Here is a 24,592-nt window from a genome sequence, read left to right on the forward strand (position 1 = left end):
GGAAACAAAAAATAAGACAATATCACGGTATCCCAACAGGGACTGTCATCTGGCTCAGCTGCCATTTTGAATGCCTCTTTCCAGAAAAATTTTCATTCCCTGGTGAATTTGGGTTGCTTCTCTCGATCAGTTTTTAAAACAAAACTTCAAGTGGTTAATCAGCTAGAGTCACCAAGAGAAGAGGGGATCCAGAAGACCCCAGTGGCATCTGTGTGCATCTCATTAGACTGGCTGCTTCACAGTTTGAAATGCAGAAGACTTCCCTTTCTGGGTATCTCATTATGGGGCTGGCAAAGTGGGTAGGGAAATGTCACTCCTTGATGCAGAGAGGCATCTCCTTGTGCCATCTAAGTTTGCAGCCATTTCAAGACCTTGAGGGTGACAGTGTAGCAAAAGAGACCCACTTAATGGGCAACAAGATAATACAGCCCAACGAGGCTGGGGGAGAGGGATGGCGATGGTGGCTCAGAGCCAGCCACCAGGGAATTGGTCTAATAGAAAAAGAGTCTTGACTACTTGAGCCACTTGCAAAACCTCTTTAGGACTTTGCTAGAGAGAGAGCATAAAATGGCATTAAGAGGCATCCCCGTGTCCCCTACGCTTGAGACGCGGCTCGGTACACATAAGGCCTTGAGGCTGGCTTGGTGCTGGCTTTGTGGCACATGTTCCCCCAAGGAATGGCAGCAAGCAGCAGAATCAACGCGCCGAGCAGAACACAACAGCCACTAAAGTAGAACGCGATGTCGTAGCTCTGCGTCCAGTCATAAAACGAACCTGCCAAAAAGAACCATGGATGGATGGATGGATCATTTTCCCTCAGATTCCCCAAAGCGAATCCGTTCTGTGCACCCTCTCCCATTGGAAACGATTCCATATATACTTTGTAGATGGCGTGCTGGATAGAGAGCCGAGTGAGTGGCTGGACAAAGCCTGAGATCCAATCCCACCTCAGACTTTCATTAGCTGTGTGACCCTGGACAAGTCACTTAATCTCTCTCGAGCAACTCCCCAGGGTTTATTTCCTCGGTCATAGACCAGTCATGAGCTGAATTGGTTGAGTGAGCCCCACACCCAGAGTGTTCTACACAGGTGAAATCATAGCTCTTCCACCCAAGTGCACTGTACTTACCTGTCTATGGATCATATTCCTCATGGTAGACAGAAGTTCCTTTGACTTACAGATGGCAAAGTGGATAGAGCACTGGGCCTGAGGTCAGGAAGGCCTGGGTTCAAATTCAACCTCAGACATTTACTAGCTGAATGGCCCTGAGCAAGTCACTTAACCTCTCTGCCTCAGTTTCCTCATCTATAGAGTGGGGATAGTAATGGCGCCTCCCAGGATTTTTGTGAAGATTCCAAGAGGTAACATTTGTAAAGCATTTTGCATAGTGCTTGGCACACAGTAGGCACTATATCAATGGTGATTATTACTTTTTTTTCCTCCCGGCCCCAACTCAATAGAGATTTTCCAGTGAGGAAACTCTCTCAGCTGGTGTAGATCAGCATTTGCTCAGCAATTTAGATCTGAGGGAGTTGGAGGTCGCTCTCTCTCAGTCACACAGCCAGTAGATCTCCAAGTCACAGACTTCCTCCACTAAACCATGGTGCTTCCCACTGCAAGACACTTTACAGATGGCTAAACTGAGGCTGGGGGCTATGAAATCTAATAACTCGTCTATGGCCAACCTTGTATCCACCGTGCCAAGCTATCACATGGTAAGTACTCAAAAATGCTTGTTAAAATGAATTGAGAGGCAATAAAGATTTGAAATAAAATTCAGACTGGGTATTCAGCTAGGTGGATTTGGGAGAGCAGTATGGTATAGGAGAAAGAGCAGTGACTTTGGAGTTAGAAGACATCGATTAGGACCCAGAGTCAGCACTCACTAACCTAGGAGTAACATGGTGGAATAGAATGGACACTGCCCTGAGAGTCAGGAGGACCTGGATTGATAGTAACTGCAGGGAACTGGGCAAGTTACTGGGACCTCAGTTTATTTATCTGTAAAATGGGAATGATGATGATGATAGTGGTGGTGGTGATGATGATGGCACCAACCACCTAGGGGTGTTGCGAGGGACAAATGAGATAAGGGGTTTTTACGCTCTTTTACCCTCTTGGCAAACCCTAAGTCATCTGTTCAATGTTTGGCCCTCTTAGCCCTCTAAAGATCATCCTTCACCTCCCACACAAAGTCCTTCCTGAGCCCTCAAGCCCCCATTGCTCATGTCCTCTTTTGCCAGATGACCTCGTGTCCTCCCTTGCCAAATGACCTTGTACTTATTTTTAATTTATCCTAAGTGATATATACATGTTGCCTAGCCTGACAGAATGGAAGTCCCTTGAGGGCAGTGAATGCTCCATTTTGTCCTTGTATCCCCAGTGTGTAGCAGGGTGCCTGGCACATAGTAGGCAGTTAGTAAATGCTTGTCAATTGACTATTGATTAGCTACCATTATTAACTTGGTCAAGTTGCTTAAGCTCCTGGCCTCGGTTTCCTCATCAACAAAATGAGGTAATTGGACCAGATGATCTCTCACATTCTTTAGCATTCTAGCATTAATTAATCAACCAGTTAATAAGCATTAATTAAAAGATGACTACGGGCAGGCACTTCACTAGGTGCTAGGCATACAAAACAATGGATGAAACAATCCCCTCTCCCAAAGAGCTTACATTTGACTGGAGGAGACAGCATGTACATATATGTATATATACTCACACACACATATACATCTACACACATATATATGTGTGTATATACATACATGTATATGTGTATATGAATATCTAGAATAAATGCAAAATAGATAACCTATGATATTGTTAGGAAGGCAGGAAGAGTTTGGGGTATAAGGTGGTGCTTGAGCTGTGTCTTGAAGGAAGAGAGCAATTCTGTGAGGTGGGGGTGAGGAGGGATGAGAGACATCCAATGCAAACTGATTTTCTTGAGTACAGATTTGAGCAGTTACTCCCCTACTCAATAAATTCCCATGGCTCCCTGATGCCTCTAGGATCAAATATCAATCGCTCTTTTTTAGCTTAAAGACCTTCACGACATAGCTCTATCTTTCCAACCTCATTATATATTACTCCCTTTATGGTTGTCTACAATCCATCCAAACTGACCTTCCCTCTCTCTACTGTATGTCCTAGACACAACACTGCAATTCCTTTTCTCCGAGCCTGTGGAAGTGGATTTTATAGCCCTCTTGAAAAGACAGGCTTTCCCTCAAGTGCTGGGGAAGGAGGTAATGGCACATTGGCTCCATAGATGATTTCTTTACCCAATAGGCAAAGCAGAGCCTTAGGTATGATAGATGTCATGACTTCTTAATTCTGTATTCTAAACTAGTCAGAAGGTAGCCAGGTGGAAAGATATAGAGTCAGGATACTTGGGTTCAAATATCGGTTCTGACACCATCTGGCCTTTAGCAAACCACTTAACCTCTCAACATACTCCTCCATAAAAATGGGGATAATGGTATTTTTACTTCCGGCACCACTGGGTGGTTTGAGGAAGGTAGCTTGTACATCTGAAAACCAAAGCTGACATTAGCAAGTTCTGTGCCTGGGGCAGCACAAACTCTGCATGAGGCAAGTAGCACAAAATGAAATTCAAATCAACTCTTAAAGCTAAGATACATACACAGAGAACCAGAGCTAATGGGTAAGATAGAGAAAGCGAAGCCAGGTGAAGAGAGGAGGTGCCTTGGGATGCCACGGTTCAGAGGCTCTAGGTCATCTAGCAGCTTACTCTTCGAGTTCATTCTTCTGTTTCTTTGCTGCTGAAGGACTGCAGGTGTTCTTAATGTGCTCAAAATTTGCTGCCCTGGGAAAATGCTCATAAATATGAACTAAAAATAACATCCCTGGGGCAGCTAGGTGGCACAGTGAGTAGAACACCACCCCTGGAGTCAGGAAGACCTGAGCTCAAATCTGACCCCAGACACTTGACACACTTACTAGCTGGGTGACCTTGGGCAAGTCACTTAACTTCAATTGCCCTGCCTTCCCCCCTCAAAAAATAACATCCCACCCTAGTTACAATTCTGCTTAAAGCACTCAGTGAATGTGACCTGTCACTTCCATTTCAACTTAACCTAGTGCATACAAATGTATACAACTACTGTCAAGATGGGCCAGATTCCTTCAGTAGGATGGAAGTTCCCTGAAGGGAAGGAATATTTCTTTTTTTGGTGTTTGTATTCTCAGTGCCTGGCACAGTACCACCTCATCTCCAATTACTTTATATCAGTTTCATATATACTAGTACATGTACATGTTGCCTCCCAAGATAGAATGTAAGCTCCATGAGGGCAGTATCTGTATCTGACTTTTGTCTCTGTATCAACAGTGCCTAGTTCATAGTAAGGGCTTAATAAATTATTTTTGGTTGATTGATTGATAAGCAACAAAAGAAAACATATTTTGCTGATTTTCATTATGATCAAAACCCCCCAAATCTTACCAACAATGGGTGGTCCCAGGCTATTTCCAACTCCTGCAAAGAACATTAAAATCCCATAGGCATGGGTCAATTTCTCAATTCCCACAGTCTTGGTAGTCACATATGGGAAGATGGACCAGTTGCCAGTTAAAAACCCTATCATCCCAGAAAGTACTGCCAATGAGACATAGCTTTTGGCAAAGGGAATTGCACACAAGGTCAGGCTGATCAGTACTAAGGTGGCCGCATAGAGATAGACAGTGTTGATGAACTTGACATCCGCCAGCATGCCCAAGACAATCTTTCCAACAGCTGTCATAATGCCTATGATTGAAACAAGAGGCACGACGAATTCTTCCTCCTTCACGTTTGCACTTCTGGCAACATCTTCCATCATCAGCAAGGGTGGAAAGCCCCCAATGTCAAAAAGCAAGATAGCAACAAAAAGTGCAGAAAAGACTTTATTCTTGAATAAGAGAACTGTTCCTGCCCAGTAGCTCTGGCACAGCTGCCATTTTCTCTTGGCCAGCTGTTTACAAAAATACTTCTTTTCCACGACTTTCTTTTTGTAAACATCAGTTTCTTTCGTCTGTGCTGTGGCTGCTTCCTTCTCATGTAATGAACTCTCTTGTTTGGAAGCACTAATGGTCAAAGGTCTCACAAATTTTTCTTCGCTGTAGCCTTTTTCAAGGATGCTAACATTCTCCTCTAGGGTCTTTTCTTTCTCATTGTATATGGAGTATTGGGCAGAAACACTTTCAACAGGTGCTTTTTCTGGTGGAGGGCTGGTAGAAGATCCCAAGGGTCTCATCAAAATGCCACAGGGTAATATATTTAGTGCCACGGCACCCACAATGAGCAGACATCCATCTAATCCATACAGTTCAAGCAGTTCTCTCTGAAGTGCAGCATATATAAAAAGTCCAACGCTGGAACCTGGAGAGGAAAAGAGGACTGATCAGTCTTTATCATAATCATTAAGAGAGAGCCTCAAGATTAAGTTTATGCTTCCCATGTCATATTTTCTTAGCAAACTTGGCTGTCATTTTTATGGGAAATTCTAAATGCTTTGATTTTTTTAAATGTGGAGAAGTGTATATTTACTCATTCATTTAATAGGCATTTATTAGACACCTACTGTGTACCAGGCTAGGGATTAAAAGACAAAAAAAGAAACAGTTTCTGCCCTCAAAGAGCATAAATTCTATTAAATAATGACTCTATTTAGCAAGTAGATAAGTAAATCAGATTGGTTTCAATTTGGTTTCTCTGCTTCCAATCTCCCCCCTCACCAAGATGTCTTCTACAGCTACTATGATGAAATTGTATCTTGTTCTGCTCCCCCTAACCACTCCCCCTGCCCACCCAGTTAGTTTAGTAAGTACATAAGAAGCCAATATAAGGTTACAATAATAGGAAGTAAGAATGTAAAGAAGAATACAGAAGTCACTTGCAAAACCATCAGACAAATTAACTGAAGCCACATCCTAAGACTGTGCTAAATTAGGAGAAGCCAGCTAGGCGCCATTAATTGCCCGCAATCTGCAGATAAGCGCCAGAGGTGTCACAGTAAAACAAGCAAAATGTTTTGTAAATTAGGGATCCCTAAGCTGGCCTTTGATAACTCTGAGATGAAATTGATATGTCAGTGAACTAAGGTGGGATGGATAGAGTTAGAGCAGCCCTCCAAACCCTATAAAAATGGGACCCCAAAACCCTGTCCTTCCTGCCTTCTCTGCTTCCATGCTGCTCCCAACTCTGATTTAGTTACCTAAGTGACTCTCCCTGGTGTCCTCCTGGCCACACCAGCTGCCTCTGTACTCACTGTACTTCATTAAAGGGTGATTAATGCATTACTCCCTGCTTGCTTCCAACACAGTCTTTCCTGGAGAGCATCCAAAGAGCCATGCACATTCACCTTGACCCAAAGAGGATCCTTTGGCAGTCCCCTTCCTTTAACTCCCAGAACTGAGACCTTGAAGTGGATGAGCCGAGCTCTGTGACTCCACTGGGAGAAAAAAGGGGCAGGCAAAGGAATCTCGTGCCCCTCCTGGGAGGGACCCCCCTCATTGCTGGGCCATAATAGGATAGCTACAAATTCAATATGATACTCTGAATGAGCGAGTGCTTCCAATCCACAAATCCACAGTGTGGCCGAGTATCATAGAATATCAGGGTTGAAAGGGAGCTTGGTTATCCCATAGAAGATCTCCCCATTCTGCAGAGGAGGAAATTGAGGGCCTGAGAAGGAAGTGATTTGTCTAAGGTGACAAAACCATTTGGTTGTAGTGCTGGGACTCTGAGCCAGGGCTTATGATGCCCAAGTCCAATTAAGTCAAATGGGCCTGATCCATTTTAAGTCTCCCTCGAATGGGAAAATTAGTGTTTTAAAAATGAATTGCACTGGAAAATACCCCCATGAAACAACAGGGAGGAAATAAGCTATTCTTACAGAAGTATGCTTTTTTGACAAAAATAATCATCCATTAAAGTGGTTTACACCAAGAGGAAAGAGATAGACAAAATACAAAGTGATAGAAGAATTTGCTGCCATCTGGAGCACATTCTTCACCAAGGATTCCCCATCAACATCCATCTGTCAGTCCCAGATGCCCAGAAACAGACCAAGTGACTGGTGGGCATGTGGTGTGATGCATAAGACGTTCCGCTTTGGGATCATAGGTCCCCCTTCCTAAATTGTTTGTGGTTACTCTCGAGTCATTCCCCAAAAGAGAACCAGAAGTTATAAAAGAATGGGAAATCAGTAATTTACAAGCTTTTTGAGGGCAGGGACTATTTGGTTTTTGTCTTTATCTTTCTATCCATGGCACCTAGTATAGTGTTAGGTACATAGTAGATGCTCAAGAAACAGTTGTTGAATGATTATGAGCAACTTGAGGGCAGGGACTGTCTTTTACCTCTTTTTGGATCCCTGTCACCTAGAACACTGTCTGGCGTATTGTAACTGCTTAATGAATTTTTATTGACTATTGATTGACTGAATGAACAATTTCTTTCCTGAGGTTGTCGACAATGCTAGCATTTTTCAAAGATTCTAAACAGTATGTTCAGACAATCACAGAACTCAAAGGCCAGCTAGTTTAAGGCTTATCTGACTAAGAATCACACCCGACAAGGTGCAGGGGCAGGGGGAGGAGAACACAGCCATCATAAGAAGACCTCCAGTGATTAGGAATCCTCCCTCCTCCCATACCTTTCAAAGAAGCCTAATAGAACATTTTATTCCTCACAACAGTCCTGACATTGTTCTTAGTTCTGCCCTTTGTGGCCAAGCAAAATGAATCCCTTCCTTCTGCCACATGTGACAGTCTTTCTAATACTTGCAATCGATCATCACGCCTCCCTAAGTCTTCATTCTCCAGCCTAAACACCCCCAGTTTCTTCAACCAATTCTTTTATGGCATGAAATCAAGACTCCCCACTTTTCTGGTTGCCCTCTTTGGATCACTCTACTCTCAGCTTATCAATGCCCTCTCTATAAAATCCACCCAGAACTAGACACTTCCAACATGCTTTGACCTGGGCATAATTGAAATGTAATCATGTCTTTGTAAGGAGATGCATACTTTGAAAGTTTCCAAACAACACATGGAAATGTTCCACGAGCCCACCCCAACCTTCTGGACTTTTCAAAGCCCATTAGTAGTTTTTCCATTTGGAACACATAACTATTCCCTGTAATGTTCTGAGCTCGGTACCTTGAGCCATTAGGCGCCTCAGAGGGCTCTAGAGATTTGTGTTTCTGCCTCATGTGGAGAAAAACAATCATCATTCCCAGCATTTACCAGATGTGTGTATCTGCCAAATTAAATACGATCTGTACAAAGTCGCAAGGCTAGGGAGATGAAAGAAATAAAAACTATATTTATTGAGCACTTATACCCTCCATAGATATCATCCAAAAGATATAAGTGTGAAGAGGGAGATGGGCTTGCTAGCTGGCACACAGGAGTGGTGTCAGGCTGGCAGCCCACATGCTATGTGGGCATCTCCACAATTTCCAGAGCTCTAGAACAGTGCCTCTGAACCTGGGTTCCGTGAACTTGTTTTTTTAAACAATATTTTGATGACTGTCTTTCAATTTAATTGGTTGACTTTATGATCCCATAAATTTTATTTTTTACATTAAAATATTATTCTGAAAAGGACCCATAGGCATAACCACATGGCCAGTACATGGAAAAAAAGTGAAGCACTCTCAATCTATAGAAATATCCCTCTACTCTCATCATATTCTATGGGGAATTTATGAGAGGTCATGGGTAGGAGTACCACTGGAGAAGAAGGAATGGATAAGATTCTTCTTGCACTATGGGAAGGAGATTAATTCATATGAGATTCATTCATTCGTTCATTCATTTGGTTCATTCCAAAAGTGCTCATTTTGAGCCTGGGGATACAAAAACAAAGATGAATATAGCCTTATCTTCAAGGAGCATACATTCTCCTGGGGATGACAGCTCTTAGGTAATGGAATCAGCAACGACAACTTTATATAAAGTTTGAAAAGCAATTCACGGTAAGGCATTTTGACATAAGGCACTTTTGTTGAGTATTGTGGGGGAAATGTCACTTTTTGGATCCTGGTGTCCTTAAGGCCTTATATCCTAAGAGGGCTAACAACAACAGCTAACACATGTGACATACATTATTTTGTGATCTAATTTGAGCAATTACTATTGAGGAGACTGAGGCACTAAGAGGTGATATGGCTTGCCCGGGGTCACAGAGCTGCTAAGTGTCAGGGGCTGGAATTGCACCCAGCTTTTATTAGCTCTAAGACCATCTCTCCATCCCCTCTCCATGCTGCCTCTTTTCTGCATCAAGCCTCCATTACATCTCCTACAAGACTTTCAAGACCTTCTAAGCAGAGCAGCAGTGAAATGTGGCTCTGTGGTCATGCTCAGGTCCCAGCTTGGCCACTCATTTTTAATGGGTTAGTGAATCTTCTCTCTGATTCTGATGAATTCCTCCATCTTTAAAATGGAGGTAATACTATTTACATGACCTCCCTCATGGGGTTGTTGTGAATATAGCATTTTATAAAGCTCAAAGTAATTCATGCCAGGTGTTTTTATTGCTAATAACAATTACAGCGGATAGAGTACTGGCCTTAGAGTCGAGAGACCTAAGTTCACATCCTTCCTCAGATATTCCCCATCTGTATTGCCCTGGGAAAGCCATTTAACCTCCTTAAGCCTCGGTGTCCATATCTGCCAAATGGGAATGTACCTTTTTCATAGAGATGTAAAGAAAGTACTTTGTAGGCTATAAATCACTATAGACACTTGAGCTATTGCTTTTATTCTGTGATGAATATTTGTTACATTTTTTTTTCTGATTCTGAGGCAAATAAGACCCATTAATGACCAGTGTAGATCTCGGTACAACTTTTGGAAATTGTGACATCAGCTTCTTAAGAATAAAGTAACTCACAGTAGAATTTTATTTTATCTCCCTCAAAAGAAAGTGTGCAAAAACAAACTCAAGTCAAGAAAAGAAATTTAATAGACACCCTCGTCTAAATTACTCATATGAAATTAGGAAAGGGGAAAAGAATACAAATATAAAGTTGGCTCCATTAGTGAGCACATCTTTACACTAGATGACAGACAAAGGCCCAAGAAACAATCTCACTATATTAAGTTATAGACTGAGTGTCTCTACACTGACTCATCTACCATTTTGGTTTTGGCTAGAAGCTCAAGGGCTTTTATCTACATTACAATTTCATAGGTCACAAAGGACAGTGAAGAGATGCACTATGAATCTAATCAAGCTATAGGATGTTAACAACAAGGGCATAAATACAAGGAGTACCATGAAAAGCTTCATCCAGGATACATGTGGCAGGAAAAAAGGTAAGCCAGTCTTACAGCAAGAGGAAGTGAAGACAGGTGGACAGTTAGAGGGGAAAGAAGATCCTCAGTGCATTAGAGTCTTTGTGGAAGACTCAAGAAAGGACTTATACAAGACAGTAGGTGTGGCTAGCTTGCAATCTGCAGCCATGGAAGGAATTTGAATAAATGAATGAACAAATGAATGAATGAATGAACGAATGAACACCGATTAAGGCTTCTGAGGTGCCAAGTCCTGGAAGTAGAAACAAAAAAAAAAAATGAGACATTCTCTGCTCTCCAGGAGTTTACCTCCTAATTAGGAGGAAACCAAACACACACCAGCATTTAACGAGATCCCAGCTCCACCTTAAGTGTTAGCTGACTAGACATGGCACCACCCCCATATACCAGGGTGAGTGAAAGTTCCTCTTGGGTAAAGAATAGAGAACATCAAGTACTTGTATTTCTACCCCTAGGGAAAGTTGACTTGTATAAATTTCGCTGTGGGTACTATTTTCTGAACAAGTTTTGAAGGCTGCAAATCCTTTATAGAGTTAGAACACTTACCTGTTGAAATCAGGCCAAGTGCAAGACCTCGGCGTTTATCAAAATACTGGCATGTAATGGTCACTGCCGCAGTGTATAATAAACCACATCCAAGGCCTAAAACAGCAAAACAAGAAATCACACCTGTAATAAAGACCATAGGACTTATATGCAAAATCACAGCATGAATTAATCCAATGAGCCATTATCAATTAATAACTTGGCCAAACTTTTAACAAAGTTTTCTAGATCATAGATTTCTTCATATCTGCCTTGGATCCCATTAGCAGAGGGTTTAATTTTTTAATAATATTTTTCCCCAATTATGTGTTAAAATAATTTTTAGCATTTTTTCAAAGTTTTGAGTTTCAAATTCTATTTCTCTCTCCTCTGCCCCCTCCTTGAGATGGTAAGCATTCTGACATAGGTTATACATGTGCAATCATGTAAAACATTTCCATGTGCAAGAAGATGCAAATTTTAAAAAAGAATGGAAGGAAGGAATAGCTAAGTCATCCTTTGTGGGATATTGCTGTTACTGTGTACAACATCCTCCTGGTTAACAGGGGGTTCAATCTTAATGGTTCCATCGAAGTTTCCTCTCCACCAAGCCTTTCAGGCAATCTCTCTGTATCTTCATATCTCTACTCCCCTACCTTCCTTGGCTTCTTCCATTTTATTCCCTTCCATGAACTTTATGATCCAAGCATACTGGTGGGCTGGCTAGTTGTTCCTCCCACATGATACTCCACCAATCATCTTGCCTTTGCACTGGCTGACCCCAATCCCTGCAATGTTCAACTTTGTCACCTCCATCTTTTAGCATACTGACTTCCTTCAAGCCTTTCCCACTCCTCCCACCAGCTGTTAATGCCTTCCCCTCCAATATTACCTTCCAATGACTGTATATATCTCTTTTATTTCTAGTTAATATTTGTGTCCACCATTAGAATATAAAATCCTCAACGGTTTTTTCTGCCTTTTTCTGCCTGCTCCTGAGCACTGTGCCTGGCACAAAGTATATAGACTGATTGAGCAATGCAACCTTGCTTTCTCTGATAAAAAGAGAGAATCTTAGTTGCTTCTTCCTCGAACTACCAACTGACCCATCATCCTATTTTCTTGACCTTCTCCAGGCTGAAAGAGGTGAATTTTTTCCTGTTTGCCTAGGTTCACATGCAAGCTGATGTGTGGCCCAGATACCTTGTTTGGGGAAGGACATTGACCAATTGAAAAGTAATCCAAGGAGAGCAATCAGACTGTTGAAGGGCCTCAGGACTGTGAGGATCACATGCCGTGTGAGGATCAGATGAAGGAACTGGGGACATTTAGTCGGGAGGAGAGCAGACTTAGGGAGGACATGGGAGTGTTCTTCAAGTATCTGATCAGCTTTCACTCAAGGGAAGGAGAGTTAGATTAGTTCTGTTTTCCAGTGGGCAGAACAAGAACAAAAAGGGGAGGGGTTTCAAAGAGGCGTATTTAGCTTTAATGTATGGGAAAACTTCCTAGCAATCAGAGTTATCCCAAAGTGGACCCTGGGAGGTCATTGAACATTTTTATGTGGAGGTAAATGATAACTTTTTAGCTATGTTGTGTTAGGAGGTGAAGGGGAAATCTCTTCAAATATGGGTTGGACTGAAAGCCCCAGGATCCTTCCAAATCTGAAATTCCATCATTCTATTCAATATTGAAAAGTGGACTCTTGTAGGGATGGCTACACCACATGTAGCCTAGGGATGATCACGTCTCCCTTTCACTGCTACCAGCTCATTTCCTTATTCTTTATTCCTCATCTCTGCCAGGGTTTGAGTAGAGGGTAGTTAAGCATTCCAACAAAATCCAATTCTGATATGTCATCCTGGTGTGGGGGTGACTTGGATGAAAAGCTATGCTAGCCAGAGTGCAGAGTGCAGACTCTGACAGGTCCTACTAATCTGGAAAAACTTCAATGACAGGTCTGACAACAGACAGTGTGTCTAACACCCATGGACCAGCGGGGTTAAGATCAGAGACATGCTGGCTGTGGGTAAGCCACCATGTGATGATTATTTTGGGCCACAGCAACTCATAAAACCTTCAACAAAAGTGTGGGGCTCCCCAAGATCTGTGTCAGTCCCCTTCCCAGTGAAATCCAGCTTTGAAGTAAGCTTTATCCATCAACCTCAGCTGTCTGGCCTAAACCCAAATCTGCCCTGGTCAAGACAACCTGAGATTTCCTATAGCTTCATTTTAGTCTGACAAACTTTCAGACTTGATCCCCACTTTTGAAGCCTACCTTTGGTTTTCCTTGCTAAAATGTGAGCCAAAACAGGTGGGAAGAAAGAAAAAGAGAGAGACAAAGAAAGACAGAGAGAGAGAGAGAAAGAGAGAGAGAGAGAGAGAGAGGGAGAGAGAGAGAGAGAGAGAGAGAGAGAGAGAGAGGAAGGAAGGAAGGAAGACATTACTTCAGTAAAGTACAACTTGTTCAGTCCTTAATCTTTCTTTAAATACATTTATTTGTCTATCACCACAGTTACCTAGCTGGTCTTCCAGCAGCCATCCTCTTCCCTGTTGAATCCGTCCTCCGCAGAGGTGCCAAATCCATAGTCCTAAAGCATAGATCTGAATGTGTCACCCCTGCCCCACTCAAGGAATGGCAGTGACTCACTATTGCCTCTGGGTCCTCAGTATAATCCTTAAAGCCTTTCCCATTCTGACTCCAGGCTTTCCAGTCTTCATTGTCCATAGCTCTGTGAACTCACAGATTTTGAGAGCTAGAGGGAATCCATCCAACCCATACATGACTCTTACTAAAATGTACCCTGTCTAAAGACCTCCAATCAGCAGTAATCCATCAAGTCTTGAGGTTGCCCATTTCAGTTTGGGCTAACCAGGTGTTAGAAAGTCTTATGTTGACATCAAAACTTTGTCTCCGGGACCTGCCCTCATCACTCCTAGTTCTGCTCTCTAGTACCAAACAGAACAAGTCTAATCTCTCTTCCAAAAAATCACCCTTTAAATACCTGAAGACCACTGTCACCTCCTTCCTATCAATTATTCTCCAGGTTACAGACATTCCTAGTTAACTGCTCCTCCTATGACACGAACAAATGCCATTTGAGTTGCGTGATCTATTAGCCAACATCTGCCAAGCAGCTTTCCACAGAACAGACTCTTTCAACCAAACACTGAATTCCCCAAACCCAGTACTCCATCTGCTGCCTCCATGCTTTGGAACCTCTGTCCCCTTCCTTCCTCACTGTAGCTTGGACTACAGGTCCTTCTCACCTCCTCTTTTTAGAATGCCTAGCTACTTTCCAGTTTCAACTCCTGGACCATTACCATGGAAAGTCTTTTCTGATCCCCTTGGTGCTCCCTCCCCTTCCTCCTCAAGTTGTCTTGTATTCATTCATCTTGTTTCTGTCATTTGGTCCTCACAACAACCCTGTGAGGTATAGGTGCTATTATTATCTCCAATTTACAGATGAAGAAACTGTGGCAGGCAAAGGCTAAGATGCCTTGCCCAGAGTCACACAGCTGGGTATGAGTCTAAGGCCAGATTTGAACTTAGATCTTCCTGATTCCAGGCTTGGCACTCTATCCATAGCACCAGCTAGCTGTTCCCATCATTTAATCATTTCATTGGTTCCCTCCACCACAACAGGAGAACTAGGGGATCCCTTGGTATTAGGGAAGGGAAAAAGCAGTTGGAACATAACACTGCCTTAAACAATAAGGAGCTGATATGGTCAATAATCCAAATCCATATCTTGCTTAGTCACTTCCATAGAGAAGGTATTTATTTTGGGAGGAGAATCATAAGGGTACCCAAGGACAGGAAACTCTTGAGCAACAGTGAGTTACTCACACATTTAGATTTATAATCACAGATTTAATGCTAAAAGGGACCTTAGGGAACATCTACTCCATCCCTTCCCCCATTTTACAATGGGGAAACTGAGGCTCTGGAAAGAGATTATTTACCTACTATATGCCACTCAGTGTGGTTACAACTACCCAGATGTTTTCCATGGTATAGACTAGTGAACCTGAACTTGAAAGAGAGGAGAAACACACACACACACACACACACACACACACACACACACACACACACGTATATTTGTGCATATGTACATATGTGCATGTATATAACTATATTCATGCATGTACATATATGTGTGTGAGTGTGTGTATATGTGTATATATATATATGTGTATAAATGTATATATATTCATATATATGTGTATGTGTACACGCATAGACACACACACACACTGTAAGCAGAATGGCCTTTGTTTTCTTTGAGTGACTCAGTTTATCTCATTGAGCCTTGCTGGGTGCTGGGCCCCAGGCCCAGAGCCCTGTTAGGTGTGGAACCTTGGTAGGGTAGGGCTAACTCCAGGGAGGGCCTAGTTTACATGTCTGGGATAGCAGGGGCTTTTTTTTCCTTCCCTGAACTAAATGAATGTTCTGAAGTTCGGGGTGCTGGATTTTTCCCCTGAACTAACTGAATGCTGTCTGTATGTTGGATTAAAGTAAGCTTGTCGGCCCCTTCACCTTGCTTCCCTTGATTAAGCAGATTGAAAGAACCTGTGCTTTCCCGGCGCACCTTACACCCCCGCAGAAGCTGCTAGCCAGATGGTTAAAAACAGCTTCCGTTGGAGCCAGAGACAGCTACAGCCGAAGCTGAAGCAGGAGCTGCTGGTAGCAGAGCTGACCTACGTATGTGTGGATCAAGGAGTGCTGAGCAAGGACTTGAGGTCCTTACCATAGAGGGGAAGCAAGTATATGATTTTGCTTTATACCATCATGCTTCTCTGTGGCCTCCTGGTTACTCTTGTGAGGTGGACTTATTGGACCTGGAGGCTTTTGATCCAAATATCAAAATGGGGATGCTGGTTTGTGGGTCTGTTACTCTGGAGCTTAAGTACATGCTTTAATTCTTCTGCCTCCTACCTTGAGAATTCCTTATATCCTGCAGTTCCGAACCTTTCAGACATATATATGATTCTCTTTGAAATTATAAATTCTGCCTTCATAATGCACACACACACACACACACACACACACACACCTTTTTTTTTCCCTAGGGACATGCTGGAGCCAGCTAGTATGAGCTCAGAAGTCTTAATTGTTTGGTGTGAACATTTACACCTCGGAAATCACCAAATGTTACAAATCAGGGTTTGAGTTATCATTCTGTTATTGTCAAGGTTAAGAAAGTGATGGCAAAGATGTGAATAATGCAGATTAAACTTTGTCATATGTACATCCACCTGCCCAAAGCTGCTTGTTAAACATTTACCAGCAAACTGCTGTCTACATTTCAGTATAATAGGTTCCCTTTGTCATCCTATACAATTTATTTTATGCATTAAAACCATGATTTTGAGGAAAGGTCCATAGATTCTCCCCAGCTGCTTGAGGGGTCCATGATACAAAAAAGGCAAAGAATGCCTGGTGTAGACCAGATAGCCAGATGACTGGCTCTTGTGCTCATTTTAGGATAACATCCCCACAAACACAGATTTACCAGGAAGTCACCCAGAAGTACTTTAATATGACTGCTGGTAGAGAGTAAACAAAGGACCATCTTTTATGATATTCCCAGAAAAAGACCAATAAAAACTTTCTCTTCTGCTAAGAAGAATAAAAGTGAAGCAGATTTTGTCTGTTTGTATGATTAAAGGAAGAAAACTGGGCTAGGAAAGCATTTCTCTTCATCAATCTCAGAAAGATCACTGAAGGGAGAGTGGAGTCTGTCTACAGAGCAAGGAATGGATATGAAGAAAATAGCATTTTAACCACAGGTTTGCCAATTGTCAGAGGTTACACTTCACCAACTCCTTCACCTCTCCTCCAGTTAACACTACAGTGGCCCACTTGCCATTTCCTGTATAATGGCAGACGCCATCTCCCACCTCAGTGCATTTGCCCAGGGTGAACACCCATGACCTAAATACAATCCCTCCACCCTGTGGCTTCTTGTAGCCCTGTTGTAGGCCAGGATGTCAGGTGGCTTTGGCATTCTTCCCCTCATGTCTCTTGGGGTGGGGGGGGGTGGGGAGGAAGAGGGGGAAGGGTGGACCAGAAGTCTAGTGGTCTACCAAGCTAATAATAACAGAACACAACAATGACAGTGATAATGCCAATAACGATACTAAAAATGGCGGCCGGCATCCATGCGCTTCTTTAATGCGCTCAAAGCACTTCACAAATATTGCTTCATTTGATGTGCACAACTCTAAACTAGAAAGACTTGGTTGTATAGATCTTATAAGAATAATAATTGTGATAATAACAGCTAAAGTCTATATATGACCTACTACGTGCCAGGCACTGGGCCAAGTGCTTCACAACCCTGGGAGAGGTAGGTGCTACTCTCATTCCCATTTTAGAGATTGGGAAACTGAGAGCCTTTCTGACTCCAGATCCAACACTTTATCCACTGAACTACCTAGCAGCCTAGATATTAACTATTATTAATTATCATTATAATTATTTTATTATGTCTCTTACTCTTTTTGATAATGGGCGGCTCTCTGTAGAAGGGAGAGAAGATGGATATATTTAGAAATGAAGTGGACATAAAATGACAATATCCATATCTATCTATCTATCTATCTATTGATTTTCAATTGATCCACACACACACACACACACACACACACACACACACACACACACGGAAAATAGCATTTGACCTGCACACAGTTGAAGCCCCTGGTGGGGACAAGGTCTCTTACCGACAATAGTTCCATATGAAAAAAACAGAAAATAGAGGTTTGGGGCATAGGCGCTGATCATGAGGCCCCCCGCCACCATGAAGCCACTGAAGATCGTGACGGCTCTTGCACCAAAGGATTCAACAGAGAGGCTACAGATGGGGCCTAAAAGCAAAACAAAACCAAACCGTAAGTTCAATGGAAAGTCGACTCCCCCTCCCCAGCCTCAAAGAACATACAATTTAGGAAATAAAAGCTCCATATTCCTATGGGGTCTTAGGATCATCAATGAGCAGAAAAAGACTGTGAAGACCATCTCCATTTTCGGCAGCTCCTGATTCACACACAGAGCAACTTTTGCTCCATGCAAGAGGTATACAGTAGGTGCTCACTAAATACTTCTTGATTATTTTGGAGGAGCAAGTAACTTCACCTCTCAGTGTTCTGGGCTGACTATTGGTTCTGACTGATGAGCTGCATTGGTAGAGAGTTCCCTGTAATAATGAAATCACAGGAAAGAGGGATCAGCCTCATTCTGCTTGGCCCTGGAGGGCTAGACAGGAGCAATGGATCTAAGTTAGAAAGAGGTCAACTAAGAGTTGACATCAAGAAAACCTTCCTACCATGTCCAAAGTGGGAAGTGCTGGATCGTCACTAGACTGGTTATTTCTGGAGTTTAGACCACCCCTTCTCAGGCAGAGATGCTTTTTGAGGGGATTTCTACAAAGGAACGAGGTTGACTAATCATACGGTTTTCAAGCTAAGGGACCTTAGGAATCATTTTGTTCAGCCCTCACATTTTATAGATGAGGAAACCATGGCCCAAAGAGGCAAAGAGAGTGAAGGTCACAAGGGCATGGTTAGTCACAGGGCTGGGATTTTAACCCAGGCTCCCAATGGGATGGACTTTCCTCTCCTCTTTGGGTCCTCTGCCAATGCTGGGATTCAAATGGAATCAAGAATGTGTATATAGGTGGCACTGATATGGGCTGTGTTTTGAGGAGGTGTGGGATAGTGGAGAAGAGTAATTTTGATGAAGCCAGAGGTCTTGGCTTCACATCCCAGCTCTGCTGCTGACCACCATGTTGGAGGCATACACCTCTCTGGCCTCAGTTTCCTCATTTGTAAAATGAAGTGGCTGGAGGTCCCTCCCAGCTCTCATCTTTGGCATTATCTCCCACCTACAGGGGACTAGTTGAAAGAGTTGTAATGGAAAAACAGAGAGAATTTCTCCAGTCATCTCTAACTTAGAGGCAGGAAGGTGGTGCAGTGGAGAGAGCTTGGGACTTGGCATCAGGATAGAGCTTAGTTCAAATCCTACCTCAGACATTTACTGGCTAAGTGATCCTGAGCAATTCACTTAGCCTCTCTCTGCCTCAGTTTCCCTATCTGCAAAATGAAAGGATTGAACTTGATGGCCTTTTCAGTCTTTTCCAAAGCTGGAACTAATAATTAATTAATACTATATAATGTGATACATAATAAATAATGATAATAATTAAAAGGGTTCGGATAGAGATAGAGTCAAAAAACATGTTCTGAGATTCACATCTCTCTGGACAATGTGCAGATCCTGAGATTTCTAGGCCCTGTTTGAGCCAATACATAATCAAAGTGCGACAACCTGCCATTTTTATAAAGTACTTCACATCTCAAGGATCTGTGATTTTATCCCACAGTTATCCCTTCCACCAGGGCAGGATACACCCACAATGCTTTCGTCTAGGGGTGCTTAACCTCTTTTGTGTCCTGGATTTCTTTGGTAGGCTAGGGAAGCCTATGGCCCTTTCTCAGAACAATGTTTTTTTTAAAATCATAACTGAAAGAAATGTTAAATTTCAGTTAGAGGTTAGTAAAAACCAAAGATGTAATCTCTCTTCCATCCAAGTCCACAGATTCCCCAAAATCTATCCACAGTCTCTCCTCTAAGATGGTGGTAGTTCACAGACCACAGGTTAAGAGTCCCTGCCATAGTAAATGTTTTTTGTGATTTGATGCCACTGAAAACTTCATCATTCAGTAGATAAGCTTGAAATGAAACCCTCGTACTTGCAAAGGCCAAACAAACACAAAGTCATCCCTTGCCAGGCCCATGTCTGAAGCCTTTCTATCTTGGCAGAACCTACCAGAACTTGAGCATAGCATTTGAGGCCCTGGGTCCCCTTCCCACCAAAATGAGGCATCAGAAGAGGACTTTCGTGTATCTCACATATTTCTGTGACATACACAAGGAAAAAATTATTGCTGGATTGACATAAAAGCCAGCTACCCAACGAAGAGCAGACCACTAAACAATCCTGCCAACACAAACAGCAGCAAATACCCAGCAATGCTCCATTAAGATGTTCGCTTTTTATTTGTACTTGTGATTTCATTGAGGCCTGATTTATCTGTAGACCCTCAGGTCTCTGTCATCATTTCAGGCCAGGGCTTATAAATCCAGTGCTATAACCAGCATTTCTTCTTCATCATGAGCTCGGAGCCATTAGGACATTGAAATAACATTACTCAAATGATGGAAAATCTTGGAATTCTCAGGCTTAAAGGAGAAGTACAAATCTGGCCTCTAACAAATGTAAAATCCATAAGGCTATAAACCTCTAAATAAAATACTGAGCATGAAAGCACGCTCCCAAAGATGGCTTATACAAACTTTATTATGTTTAGGATGCTCTCTCCCCACTACTAGACCATAAACTCCTTGAGGACGGGGATTGACTCTGCTTCTATTTTGTATCATCAGCTCTTGGCACATAGTAAGGGCTTAATAAATGCTGTTTCTGTTCATTCATTCCTTTCATTCATTGAGAGCTGAGATCACAAAATCTCAGAGTCTCAAGATTGGAAGGGACCTGGGGGCAATTTAGTCTAATAAGAACCATCCCCTAAAGCAACCATCCAGATTGCTTGAAGACTTCAAATACGGAGGAGCCTACTATGCCCCAAAACAGCATTTTAATAGCCCTAATTGTCAGTTATTTTCCTGACATCCAGCTTAAATTTACCCAACTGAAGCTTCTCTCCTCTATTCCTACTTCTGCCCTCGAGGACTAAATAAAACAATTCTTGTCCCTCTTCCAAATGCCTGAAGCTGCTTGGTTAATCATGATCTCTCCCTGTTCTTCCCCCAAGTCTTTTCTTCTCCATCTTAAATACTTCATTTCCTTAAACTGAGTCTCCCCTGGCTTGGCCTGGAGGTCTTCACCATCTCAGCTGCCATCTTCCTGATGTTCTCCAGCTTCTGGGAGTCTTCTCTAAAAAGGGTCAGGCACCCAGTTGGGAACATGGTACTCTGGATGGGATCTGGCCTGGATACAGTACAGTGAGACAGCCTCTCCCTTTCTAAATGCTAATTCATGCTCAAGATAACCTAGAAGAAGGCAACGGGATCACAGATTTAGAGCCAGAAGGGACCTTAGAGGTCATCCAACCATCTAATCTGATCCTTTTCAGTTAGATCATGAAAAAGTTACTATTCGATTATATAGTTTGTTAGCTGACACGTGTGATTCAGCATGGCAGGTAACTCTAAGATTGTAAGTTAAAGAGGAGTTGCCAATCTGCATGGAAGATCTGGAGTTTCTACACCAGAAGTTCCCTAGACTAATTAAATCTCAGGCCACCCATCTCGAGCCACCTCTAGCTGGATCTTTACCCAGAACCTTTCCAAGGAGCCCTCACACCTGCACTATTTGGACGGTGGGTCTCCCTATCTCAAAGTCTCTCCCCACTGGAATCCATCGGTTGCCAAAGGGATGTTCCTAATCAGCAGGTCATCTTTTACATGTCATCCCCTTACACGATAAACTCCAGTGGCTCCCTGTTGTCTCCAGCATCAGATGGAAAATCCTGCTTGGCTTCGAAAGCCCTTCACCACCTGGCCCCTTCCTACTTTTCCAATCTTCTCACATTCTGGTCTCCCTCCAAACACTTTATAATTCAGATAGATTTGCTAATCCTCAGACAGGAGAGCCCATCTCCTGACTCCCTGCCCTTGCACTGGCCACTTGTTCCTCATGCCTTGAGTACTCCCCCTTCTCCCTTCTATCTCTTGGCTCCCTTTTCAAGACTCAGCTCAAACCCCACCATCCACAAGAGGCTTGCAGTTCCTTCCCTCTGAGGTTACCTTCCTTTTGACCTATAAATATATCTTGTATGCACCCAGTTATTGATGTGCTGTCTCCCCATTAGAATGTGAGTTCTCTGAAAGCAGGGACTTGATTTTTGCCTTTCTATACCTCTCCAGCCCTTAGCACATTCCTTGGCACATAGTGCTTAATAAGTGTTTGTTGGGTTGACAGACTAATCAAAGGTCTAGACCAAAAAATAAAAAAGGAGGGAACCAAAGGAAATTCTTTGAAAATGATGAAAATGTTAGAAAGAAGTAAAAAATCATCATCTAGAGAAAAGAACCTAGATAAATGCCAAGAGATTTTTAGCTTGCTGCCCATGTTCGCACTACAATCTGCTACACTCATTGAGGGGGAAAAGCTCCAGAGGAGTAAACTGTTATCTTCTCTTGATTCTGTAAAGACTGCCCACCTACATTTTGTGATTAATTGGCAGAGCACAACAAATCAATACTCTTTCGGGGTCTGCTGTGAGTTGAAGAAGAGCCTTCTCTCGATCCTTCAGGTCTGTCTATTTCTGGGGACCATTTATACTCTGCAAAACCTCACAGACTAAACAGTACAATCCTGGGGGAAAAACAACCTGCCATGAGCACTGCAACACAACCTACAAAACATGACAAACTTGTGTTTTTTGTAACCAAAGGTAGATGACAAAGTTTCTCTTTCTCCTGGTGCAGATCAGGAAGGTGGGGTGGCTCGAAGGGGTTGGGCCTGAAAGGTAGGAAGAAGCAAGTGGTTCTACTGGGTCTTTTGCCCTGTGACAGTGGTCTCCAGATCTTAAATATCATCTCACCCAATTTCCTAATTTTACAGATGAGGAAAATGAAGTCCATAGGATGGAAAAGACCTTCCCCAAGTCATCCACTTAGTAAGAGGTGAGAACAGCCTTAGTGTCTCCTCCAGTGCTTTCCCCACAAGACTGCAAGACAGTCTGATAGACTGGCCAGGACTGATGATGGCGATGTTAGGTCACAGTCCAAACTATTTTATAAGCGTTCTGTTAATGAGTGATGCAGGGGTGTGGAGCTAGTTGGAGGCTTAAAGGAGGCAGGACTCTGAATGATGTTATAACATCTCAGACTTGATGTCTAGGAGGAAACTCAACAACTGGTAAACCAGGTAGATTTGAGTGTCACTTTTCAGGCAAAAAACTAAAATCTTTACCGGGTTTTCAAGAATGGCTTCTTTCCCAAAGGCATCTTTGCCAAGTAGCTAGAGTGTGAGATCCAGAGTAAGAATAGTCTCTGGATGCAAAGCTCACCTCAGACACTTCATCACTGTGTGTGAACAAAGGCAAGTCCTTCAGTGTTCTCAACTGTTAAGTGGGGACAATAAGAGTAGAAGTTCCTATTTCCCAAAGTTATGAGAACGTGTGGTTGGCAAATGTAAAAGCACCTATCATCAGGCAACTTCAGGAAACTGGAGAGACTCGGAAGAATGGATTTCTTAGAAGGAAACATGAAGGATCAGTACATGCCTGTAGTATTTCAGGATAATCCCGGAAGGCAAGATTTAGTATAGAAAGGATTGATTGCAGATCTTTATATAAAATTGATTACATAAAACAAAAAGGCTCTGCAACCTTATTAGACCTACTAATCATATTACACAATTGTGGAAATGCATTCAGGGTGAGGAGAAGGGGAGGGAACAAGCCTTCTCACCCAACCCCTCAATTTCACAGAGCCCCACAGAGGTGATGTGGCTTGCTTACATGGGTAGTAGATAGCAGAACTGGGGATTTGAACCCAGGTCCTCTGACCTTAAATTTAGTGTCCTGTCCCCTTCACCAAGTTGTTTCATTCTAGGGAATGCAATTTGACTTATCATGGTATGGCTGAATCCACACCAAATGTAATTTGGTAGAATGGAAGCTCCTTGAGGGCAGGAGCAGTTTTGTTCTTGCCTCTGTATCCCCAGTTCACACAGTGCCTGGCACACAGTAGTAACTGCTTAATAAATGGTTGGTGAATTGAACTGAATGTCCTGTGTTGAAATCACTGGACCATGGGGAAGCAACCAGCTGTTAGGACATTCTAGTACAAATGCGGGATGCACAGAATGACCCTGTGCTATGGACTGTACACACTGGATGGCAGTACAGACCATACTACCTTCTACTTCCACCCCTTGCTTGCCCTGTCTCCCACCCTACATGGTTTGAGCAAGGATGCCTCTATGAGATGGTCCTAGAATCAAAAGATTACAGATGTGGAATGAGAACAGACCTTAGAGATTATGCTGCCCAATACCCTCCTTCTACAGAGGAGAAAAAGGAAGCCTCAGAAGAGGAAGGTGACTTGCCCAAGGTCATTCAAGTAGAAAATGGAAGAATCAGGATTTGAACCCAGATCCTTAGACTCCAAATTGGAGGTCACTAATGCAGCTTAATACCAGATTCTTCAATTCCCTTTACAAGACAAGGTATTTATTTAGAGCTACTTACTTAAAATCAAGCCAACTCCATTGGCAAGGGATCCAACCCAGGCAGTGTTTCCTTTGCCTTCACGGAAAACATCCAGCCACTCGATGTATAAGACTCCAACAGCCAATGGGGACCCATAGCACAGAAACTGAGTAAAGAAGGAGGCGATGACAATCACCCAGCCCCATCCACCATCAGGGGGCTTTTTGGATTCCATCATTAAGTGAAATCAGGAGGTGGTTCAGTGGCAAGTCCTAAGCAAAAATGAAAACACAAAAGAAAAGGACATTTAGAACTTGGTGTAGGTTGTGTCTACCACATCAAGTTACTGTCTCATTCATTCATTCATTCAACACCAGGCACGCAAAGACAAAATGAAAAAGAGCCTACGCCCGCCCTCAAAGAACTTACGTTTTCCTGGAAGGAAACAAACAAATGAATATAATTTAGGCAGGAAGAGTATATGCC

General features: G+C 42.8%; 1 protein-coding gene across 1 annotated transcript; it reads right to left on the reverse strand.

Annotated features, from left to right (window-relative positions):
* Positions 1–194: 194 nt before the first annotated feature.
* SLC16A9 (solute carrier family 16 member 9) lies at positions 195–24,344 on the reverse strand. The gene is made up of 5 exons (XM_036769533.1): positions 24,146–24,344; positions 17,588–17,731; positions 10,880–10,975; positions 4,473–5,387; positions 195–774 (listed from the first exon to the last, which is right to left on the reverse strand). Exons 1-5 carry the CDS (start codon positions 24,342–24,344, stop codon positions 596–598), a joined length of 1,533 nt encoding a protein of 510 aa, XP_036625428.1. The 3' UTR covers positions 195–595.
* Between the last annotated feature and the right edge of the window lie 248 nt (positions 24,345–24,592).

Source organism: Trichosurus vulpecula, chromosome 8 (assembly GCF_011100635.1).
Source record: "Trichosurus vulpecula isolate mTriVul1 chromosome 8, mTriVul1.pri, whole genome shotgun sequence".
Lineage (NCBI taxonomy): Eukaryota > Metazoa > Chordata > Mammalia > Diprotodontia > Phalangeridae > Trichosurus > Trichosurus vulpecula.

Coding starts and splice junctions, on each gene's coding strand:
- SLC16A9 (XM_036769533.1), bottom strand. CDS start 24,344: ATGATGGAATCCAAAAAGCCCCCTGATGGTGGATGGGGCTGGGTGATT. Junction 10,976..17,587: donor TTCATATGGAACTATTGTCG/GTAAGAGACCTT, acceptor TTGCTGTTTTAG/GCCTTGGATGTGGTTTATTA. Junction 5,388..10,879: donor ACTTGGCCTGATTTCAACAG/GTAAGTGTTCTA, acceptor TTTCCTCTCCAG/GTTCCAGCGTTGGACTTTTT.